This window comes from Watersipora subatra, chromosome 3, assembly GCF_963576615.1.
Source record: "Watersipora subatra chromosome 3, tzWatSuba1.1, whole genome shotgun sequence".
Taxonomy (NCBI): Eukaryota; Metazoa; Bryozoa; class Gymnolaemata; order Cheilostomatida; family Watersiporidae; genus Watersipora; species Watersipora subatra.
Genome location: NC_088710.1, coordinates 5,025,428 through 5,035,413, shown reverse-complemented (window position 1 = coordinate 5,035,413; position 9,986 = coordinate 5,025,428). Strand labels below are relative to the sequence as shown.

The following is a 9,986-nucleotide window of genomic DNA, read 5'->3' as shown; positions in this document are numbered from 1 at the left end:
GTCTATGGTGATAAGTCTATGTTAATAAGTCTATGGTGATAAGTCTAGGGTGATAAGTCTATGGTAATAAGTCTATGGTGATAAGTCTATGGTGATAAATCTTTGGTTGTACATCAGGGATCATTCAACAGCCATCAAGAGTGCTATCAGACGGCGCTGTTACATAACCATATTCTTACGTTTTTTTTCATATGTTGGACAGTCAATTTATTATCCAATCTTTTATTTTAGGTTGTTTATTGATATGTAACAATTTAGTGGTCACACGCTTACTCTCAGTAATGTTCACAAATAAACGTTTTTTTCTGCAAAAGAGGGTTACAATCATCTCGTGGTTTGCAGAAAGGCGCTAAATATATTCAGCTGCAAGAAAATATGGCAGGCTGTGCAGCTACATTAGTTTTACGTGATTTTTCTTTGACAAAGAATTTGTGTGCAAACAGCTTCTATTGTTATGCTAATATGCTAATGAATGCATATTTGGCTGGCATCATCTTACAATGTCTATATTTAGATTTTGCCAAAAGTTCAGCATTCGTTGTCTTTTACAGCAAACCCCTATGGAAGGAAAGTTTCACTTTGCTATCGATCGAGGTGGGACCTTTACTGACATCTGGTGTTTGCTGCCGGATGGCAGCACACGTCAATTGAAGCTTCTCTCTGAAGACCCAAAGAATTACCAAGATGCTCCAAGAGAAGGCATCCGCAGGATTATGGAGCAGGTGCGTGGGAGTTGTCTTCTCATCAGCTTTTAGTTTATTTTAATGGAGTAGACTTGGATGAGACCTCTGCATATTTTAGTTTCTCAACAAACCCTTACCTGCCAGCGTTCCAATAGATCCGAGTTGGATAGCCTGGGTTCGCATGGGCACCACTGTAGCCACTAATGCTCTGCTAGAAAGGAAGGGCGAGCGGACTGCCTTGCTCGTAACTAAAGGGTTTAAAGATCTGCTTTACATTGGAAACCAGGCTAGACCGAGTATCTTTGATCTGGTCAGTATATCAGCTTCATTAGCTATTCTTTACTGTGCTGTCTTCCGCTGTCATTGGCTGAGAATGCTCTTACGCTGCATACATGTTACATCTAGAGCTTCATGGTTTCCGAAAATCGCCAGATGATTTGATATTGCAAATAAATGATTCGCAATATATCGTTATATTATTTAAAAAAAATTGGTAAATTTTTGTTAATATTTTTTTTATATTTTGACATGAAAAACTGTTTTATGTCAAAATAAAAAAAAAAGTTTTATGTTTGAGATAATGAGAAACATTCATTTCAATAATCGCTCACTCTGAAAATCGTCAGGTGTGAGATAAATCGGCATTATATGATTAATTTGTTTATGAGATTGGCAGCATCTCTTTAAGTGTTGGTGATTTTTAAATTGTCTAGTTTGAAATCACCACCAAACAATTACATGTAAATTGCCATATGGTGAAGCTTTAATTAAATCTGCTTTGTATTGCTTATCAGACAATATGCTCTGTTCCAAATTATAATGCTAAGACAGTCTCAGACGGGCGAGTCAGCATTTGCTTTATCAGTCCCGCTTCAGTACACTTGTACTTTCGCTTTCCATAGATTAGGCTACTTGCTAGTTGCCGAAACTCACACACTCACCAACATGTTTTTGTAGAAAATATGTATGCCAGAGTGTCTCTATGAAAAGGTCATCGAGGTGGATGAGCGAGTGGTAATACATGATAATGTTAAACAGGTGTCTCATAGGGATCCACAGCCGCGTCTAGATACAGCTGTCACTGGCGAGCAGGTGCTCATCCTATTGTTTTCTCCACACTGTGCGATACTGATTGAGGCTCTTTCCTATCATGGTCTCCCATGAAGATTACATCCTAGCATGTTTGTAGGACTAGTTGCATTTGTTTATCTTATATTTGGAGTTTTCCTATCAATAGTTGTGTTGAATATGTTCATTTGTTTGTATTGACATCACCTTATTATTTGTTATCGCATATTTCTGAGGCAACTAAAATATTACATTTATTTAAACCTATGCATTTTTTCACTGAACTGGAAACAGTCTGTGTGTTCGACACGCCATACATATTCAATGGCTATGTTACTAGGTAGGCTACTTGCGCTTCTAGCAGATGGCTATCTATTAATGCATTATAGAAAACTACCAGCTGAATATCTGGTGTTGCCCACATAATAAAAAGGTCTTTGCGCAGAAATCCATTTTGATTTAACATGTATTATAATAATACGTGGTTACCATTCTAACTTTGAAACTTCATATCATGAAAAGAGTGTTTTGTGCAGTTTAAATAAATTAAATATAAATGTGAAATAAAAGAGAAAAAGAATAAAAATAAAACAACTGTAAAGGTTTTCAAACCACTGAAAGTTTAAAATTTCATGGATTGAAAGAAGTGTTTTGTTGAAATAAATTAGAAGAGAAAATAAAAATGTAAAGGTGTGTAAGTTTAAATGTGAAATCAATAGCAAGTAATGGCTAAGTATAGTATGTTTTGCTATGATTACAATTCAAAATTATTTAGTATACAATTATATGGTTTCAGTTCGTTTCAGTGTTGGCATTGTAAGGGGAAAATATCGTATAGAGTGGTAAAGAAACCCATAGCAATTATCTAACGCTACCCCTAGTGAAAATCATCAAAATTTTATCTCGGCCTTACGTACTGCACATATTAAAAATTAATAACAAAACAATATGTTAACCTTAGTAATTATATTAGTAATTACCTTAGTAATTATATAATTATCGTATATCTCTTTCAGGCATTGTTGGAGGGATTCCAGCGAATAGCATATCCGCATTTTTGTTTTTCGTCGTAATCAGTACACCAACTGCCAAATTTTAATTTCGAGAAAATTTTTGTTGATATCGACCGGGAAATAAAAGTCGAAAAAAGTTTGCCCTCATATGACGAGGACGGAAAAACATTGGGCTCCATATAGTAAGGCAAAAATCTTACAGCATGAGCAGTAATCCGAGAGCACTCTTTATTAATTAATAATAAAAGGTAAACATTTAGCTTGTGCAATTTCGAAAAGGATATAGAATATATATGGAGCGATGGGTGTGATAAGAATGACTTAGCCTTGTGGTTACGCGCTTGTTGGTAGACTTGCTATATAAATGTCGTGAGTTCTAATCCATTACGAAGGGGATTTTTTGTAGCCAAAACTTTATCGCTATAGCTGGACAGACAAATGACAGACGACAAACTGAGATTCATATATATATAGATAAAAATAATATGTAAACCTTACATTATATGTAAAAAGTAATTTAATGAAGTAATTATAAAGTGTAAAAGTTGACTTTCAACGTTGTTTTACCTTAGCAATGCGTGAATGAAAGTGTAGGCCTGGTTAGTCATAAGTTCAGTACTACAGTTTCTGTTAAAAATATCTGGCATATTTCAATTCAAGTTGCACTAAATATAAGTTAAATTAATCTATTTTAAATGATTCTTATTATTTATCTATTTTATTTTTCCATTCTACTTTACTTTTACTTACAAATTCTTAATGTATTGGAAATTCTGGATCTCATATGTTGGAAATTAACGTATGATGAAATAAAAAGTGCTCAAGTATACATCCCAAGCAGTTGGCTGTACAGGTACATACATATATGGCCAGTGATCGCTGGTACATACATATATGACAAGTGATGACAGGTACATACATATAGGGCGATTGATGACTGACATTAACATATATGGCCCGTGATTGCTGGTATATAGATATATGGCCAGTTATTACCGGTAGTTAATATATGACAGGTGACTGCCGCTACTCGCATATATGACAAGAGACTACAGGTACTTGCGTCTATGGCGGGTAACTACTGATTTAGTGAGTGGTTTTTGGTTATATACGTATGTGTGTAAATGACACATGATGATTGGTACTTATGTATACTAGGTGGCTATTTGGAAAGAGCTTGACACGGAGAAGTTGAGGAAGGACCTTCTCAAGGTCTACTCTGATGGAATTAGAAGTATTGCTGTTGTTCTACTCCACTCATACATGTAAGGATAGATATCAACTGTTACACTCGACTACTATTTACTTTTGAAACAAGTTCTGAAATAGCGGCCAAACGACCTTAGCTTAAAATATTTAGTTCTAGAGGCGGGTTATAGACCTGGACCTCTGCTGTTTGTCGTGTTGCTTGTTTTTGAGCCATAGCAATGAGTATGAGCGCTTAGCTTTTGGCTTATCGATGCTACCGAGTGATGCTTTCTACTGTTTTTTGGTTCAATGCTCATTGACAGGAAACGGCCACCATATTCAGCCTTGTACATGCGTTAGTATTCACAAGTTGCTTGGTGCTGCCTACTTACATCAGTGGAACTCGTTAACTCTCTTTTGAGTCCGTGTGTAACTGTAGCACGGGTTGTTATAATTCACCTAAATTTCCTTGCATGCCATTCTTATCAGTCAACCTGGTCACAGGCCAAGATTGTGAGACAATAAAACCATTGCAAGCTAAATGGCTGCCACTACTACAGTGCATGCATCTATTATGTATGTGTCTAAGTGTCGCACCGACACAGTTTGTTTGATTTGTACAAATTGGCTAGTCGCGAGATCACTCAGTGAGATTCGTCATTATGGGAGTTTATCAAAAATAAAAACCAGTCATTGTAAAAATTCTTTTTTAAAAATGTTCATTAAAAACTGGCTGAAAACTATGACCTATGTTTAATCCCGTTGGACAATATATTACTAGTTTATGAGTGCAAGTAAAACATCTAAAAGATGAAAGAAGGTAAAATCAGCCTGTGAATCCTCCCAAGCAGTGGGGCCCTTGTGCTCGTTCCCTGAAATATCAACTCAAGTTCACTCCAAATTGTACAGTGGAATAACCATCAGTTATAATGATTTGTAAGATAATTGGTTAGTTCTGTGTCATCATGTCAAAGGTTCCATCAGATATTTCAGGAGGGATGTGATGGGTTACCATCTGTATTTGTTACTTATGTGTAGGTATGACAAGCATGAGGTAATGGTGCGAGCAATAGCAGAGGAAGTAGGATTCACACAAGTTTCTCTCTCATCTGTCATAATGCCGATGTGTCGGGCAGTTCCTAGAGGTCACACGGCCTGTGCTGATGCTTACCTTACCCCATCTATCAAGAGTTATGTTACGGGTAGGTAACTGAATGTGAATAGCTCCTTCCATTAGATGATATGTTACAGGTAGGTATCTGTGAATCGTGCAGTTCACTCCTTCCATTAGATGATATGTTACAGGTAGATATCTGTGAATCGTGCAGTTCACTCCTTCCATTAGAGGATATGTTATAGGTAGGTATGTGTGAATCGTGCAGTTCACTCCTTCCATTAGATGATATGTTACAGGTAGGTATGTGTGAATCGTGCAGTTCACTCCTTCCATTAGATGATATGTTACAGGTAGGTATGTGTGAATCATGCAGTTAACTCCTTCCATTAGATGATATGTTATAAGTAGGTATGTGTGAATCGTGCAGTTCACTCCTTCCATTAGATGATATGTTACAGGTAGGTATGTGTGAATCGTGCAGTTCACTCCTTCCATTAGATGATATGTTACAGGTAGGTATGTGTGAATCGTGCAGTTCACTCCTTCCATTAGATGATATGTTACAGGTAGGTATGTGTGAATCGTGCAGTTCACTCCTTCTATTAGATTATATGTTATAGGTAGGTTCTTACACACAGAAGAAAACAAGAAATACATACTCTACAGGTAGTTCGCTGTTCCTTGAATACTCCTATGATTGGTTAGCTGTTCAATAGTGTCAGAGCAGGTGCTTCTCATGTCTTCTGTTTTTTCTAGGTTTTGCATCTGGTTTTGCTGGTGGACTCACCAACCTCAATGTAATGTTCATGCAATCTGATGGAGGTCTGACTAGTGCACGTATGTGAGTATCATCTATGTAGGGTATTTGCACTGGCTATCATAGCTACAAGTTGCTTTTAGTTAAATAAGTTTTACGAACAGTTGCTCGCTAGATATGGAGAGTCAGACCATTCCGCACGTGGCAAACTCACCGCTCGGCTGTTTCCATCATGTGTGAAGCGATTTAGGCTTTGAAGTTGTTTTTTCCGTGTTTAAATATATCTCATTTTTCGTGATTTTATTGATTTCCGCAATCAAAATCTCATATAACACTATTATATTATATTCTTCAAAGATACCATAGTTTGGAATTTTATGAAATCTAGTGTAACCTCAAACTGTTGTCTCCTGTCTCTATTTGACTTTAAGATTCTTTGTGTCTATCCAATGTCTACAAACGGTATATGTTTATATGCTAAAATCTACCACATATTTATTAGATGTATATGTACAAAATGTATTTGTTAGTCTATTAGAGCTTATGTTAGTTGTGGAGGTGATTTATTTATTAAATATCTACATGTCTATTTATCAAGTAGATATCTACACATCAAGTTTAGATATCTGTTATAGTGTAAGTATTTATTCTCAAGTAATGGATTCTGAATATATCTTATCCTGAAGCTATAAACTAACAAAACAAATCTAATAATTCTGTAGCCAATTATTCAACAACTAACTGTTTTGCTCCGATTTTTTTTAACTTTCCTATTCCGTGTTGATGCTAATTGTTCTATATGTTTGCACTAGTATGGTAAAGTGCTTAAACCTTTGCTGCTACATCTGGTGAGGCTTACCCTAGGAGTACAGTTTCATCGCAAAATAGCTTTTGAGCATTTTTGTGCAGGTTTTCAGGCGCCAAGGCTATGTTATCAGGACCAGCTGGTGGAGTTGTTGGCTATGCTACGACTTCTTACCAACCTGAAACTAAAGTACCTGTTATTGGCTTCGATATGGGAGGTAGGATTAGCATGTATACGCACTGGTCTGTACAACTCACCTGTCATTAGACTGTACCGCCAGTAAAATGATTTGCATGCAAATACCTACAAAATAATATATATGTTTATGAGTTTATATAAAAAAAATTGTTTCTTCTTCTGTTTACCCAAATGGGTGGTAATGTCTACACAAGCTCGGGTCTCCTCCCAAAATCCTGGGAGTTTGAGCGCTTGCCTCAAGAACCTAGCTGTTCCCAATTGTGCACTTTTCTGCAGCTGACTTGTGTTGATTGTTGATGGTATATGGCTTGCCATATTTGATGTGCAGGTGTTATTGCCCCCAATGATTCAATGACTACCAGAGCTACAGCTGTTCTTACATGTCAGTACTCGTCAATCTCGTCTCCGATTGGGCATATTTCTATACAATGCCTGTATGATCCATGTTTTTGGTCATTTAGCATTTCTTTGCGCTGACTCTGACAGCATCCTTCACTTCTACTAACAGAGTCTTTCTCTGTAGGGACATCTACTGATGTGAGTCGATATGCTGGCAGTTATGAGCACGTAATGGAGTCATACACAGCTGGAATCACGGTGCAAGCTCCTCAGGTCTGTTCTGTCTCCTCATAGCTCTGTTCATAGTGGTTACCATAACCAGCCCTCTGTGAGTAATTGGAGGATCTAAGGTGTTTCCATACTGGCTAGTCTTTAGCATGGGTGCCCTAAAATACTACTATGTTTAGCTACCTCCAAATGCCTGGCTCCAGTTACTTTTTACCACCGAGGCTAGCACTCAGTGTATATATTCATGCTCTGTTCATATATTCTTTGTGGAGGATGTTTACCCTAAACTGTGATATCTCTATTCTACATTGGTCATTCTAAGTCCAATTGACAACAGCCAAACACTATAATATAGTACAATTGGCATGCTCTTAACCCAAGGGAGATAATCACATGCTTTGTCATTTGCTGAATTTGTATTTTGAAACAAATATATAAATGCTTTGCATTTAAATCATTAGCATATCAATATATTTGGATTAGTTCTTGGTATCCAATTATTGATTATTGGTATTGATGTAAAAATACTTTACTAGTCATACTTCTCGTGGAGTTATCTTCTCAGATAATATATTTAGTAATTCTGAAACTGTGACTACCATCTTGTTTTATTTTAAGTAGCATAAGAGTATCTCCTATATATAGAATGATAGTAATAATAATTATGACCGAAGTTTAAAATTGTATATTCTCATGAAGATTTCCATCCTTATATTTATCTTCAATGTAAGCATTTACAATTTGAATTAAATAAAATTGGTGAATTTGAAACTCTTATTACTTACATATACTCACATTTTCAGTCATCTGCCCAGATATTGTTGCACTATATCGTCACACTATGTCGTCACACTATATCGTCACACTATATCGTCACACTACATTGTTGCACTATATCGTCACACTATGTCGTCACACTATATATTGTACTGCATTATGCATATCTGTAACAGTCTGGCCAGTTAAGTCTCTCTGCTATAGGAATCAGATTTCACCTTATTTTTTCTTCATAACAATGACTAGCTGCTAATAGTCAATCACATGCTATGAAAATGAAAATGTTTACTTATTCTAGAAGAGGCAGATTACAGATTTATTCATAGATGCATGTTTTTTACATATGAGTTGTATTCTCTTGTTATGTTTTTCTCCCATCATTCTACAGATACCTGACTAATCAGCATATTTTATATAAAGATTTTATGGAAGATTACATGTCGGCCTGAATTTGAAGTGTGAATGGTCTTATCTTCCTTAGGTGATTCACTTGTATTATTTTGCAGTTGGACATCAACACTGTGGCAGCTGGTGGAGGTTCCAGATTGTTCTTTAGGTCAGGAATGTTTGTTGTTGGCCCTGAGTCAGCTGGAGCAGATCCTGGCCCTGTATGCTACTGGAAAGGTTTGACCCACCTACTGTCTATTTTGCCTGCTTGGTTTCAGTTGTCACTCATTGACGTGTAACCTGTGTGTATCTGTCATACAGAAGACACTTGCTGCTGCTCTAGAATTGGATGATCTGAGGTTTTAGGGTGCACATGTTTGCTTAGAGGCTATCAGCTGGGCTGCCCTTTGATTTCACCCTTAAATTTTGCAGTTGTGGTTGACTCAACCTTTGCAAAATTCAGTTACAATAGACCCTCCCATAACCTACACTTCTTAACCTAAATTCTACATAACATAAAAAGTTTTTGTAAAGCTTTTGCTTTGTACTATGTAACAAATTCTTCATAATGTTAAGTGGCAAGTTGGTGGCAATCTAGTTCACCGTAAACATTGTCGATTAAGTGGTTGCGTAATTATTCAAAAATACTTACAGGTGATCAATGTGTAGGCGTTAGTGTGTCGGTAAGCAATTGTCACGAGGTGTAGTCTAGTCATTTAATCCTAACCTTGAACCCTGATGATGGATAGATGGACCTCAGACGGACTGTTCTTATGATGTATAGTAAAAATGTTTTTTTGTTTTACTTTATTTTAAAGATATAAACTGTTTTTTGTTATTTTTCCTCTGCAGAATAGACCATGCTGTCTAAAAAAATTTGATGTAAATTGACATTGAGGGTCTGCACGCTCCCCTCAACCTATTTTAAAATTACTGTAATCATGGATAATAAATTAAAGTGAAAGTGATAAGAAAAAGGTGACAAGTTGTCGATAGAAATCAATAATACCACAGTTACAGTACAGTCATTAAATTAAGAATTTATGTCTAGTTTTCCTTTTTGAAAGACCAAAGGGGTGAATTTGGGAAGATCTCAGAAGATGCAATTTACATGTATTTTACAGTTCGTATTATGTAAAATCCCCATAGTGTAAACGTTCCCGGAACGGATTATTTACATTGTAGGAGCATCTACTGTAGTTTTAATATTAGTAAGACTGTAGCCAGTCTCCTGTACTAGTCAGTCCTGTACTAGTCAGTCCTGTACTAGTCAGTCCTGTACTAGTCAGTCCTGTACTAGTCAGTCCTTGCATATGAGTGAATAGCATGACTCAGTTGAGTTCTTCCTCTCATCATATTTCTTTTTATTATTCTCCCAGTTCTTGTCAATACTTTTTATTTAAGAAAACCCTAATTCAGTCATAAA

At 36.3% G+C, this 9,986-nt stretch overlaps 1 protein-coding gene across 1 annotated transcript in view; it reads left to right on the top strand.

Annotated features, from left to right (window-relative positions):
- The first annotated feature begins 560 nt into the window (after nt 1-560).
- Nucleotides 561-9,986, top strand: part of LOC137392020 (5-oxoprolinase-like) — a 31,778-nt gene continuing 22,352 nt past the window's right edge. The window contains exons 1-9 of the mRNA XM_068078606.1: nt 561-722; nt 802-993; nt 1,641-1,775; nt 3,923-4,029; nt 4,991-5,154; nt 5,826-5,910; nt 6,736-6,848; nt 7,353-7,441; nt 8,680-8,797. Of these exons, the coding sequence (XP_067934707.1) occupies nt 561-722; nt 802-993; nt 1,641-1,775; nt 3,923-4,029; nt 4,991-5,154; nt 5,826-5,910; nt 6,736-6,848; nt 7,353-7,441; nt 8,680-8,797 (1,165 nt within the window). The remainder of the gene's footprint in view (nt 723-801; nt 994-1,640; nt 1,776-3,922; nt 4,030-4,990; nt 5,155-5,825; nt 5,911-6,735; nt 6,849-7,352; nt 7,442-8,679; nt 8,798-9,986) is intronic.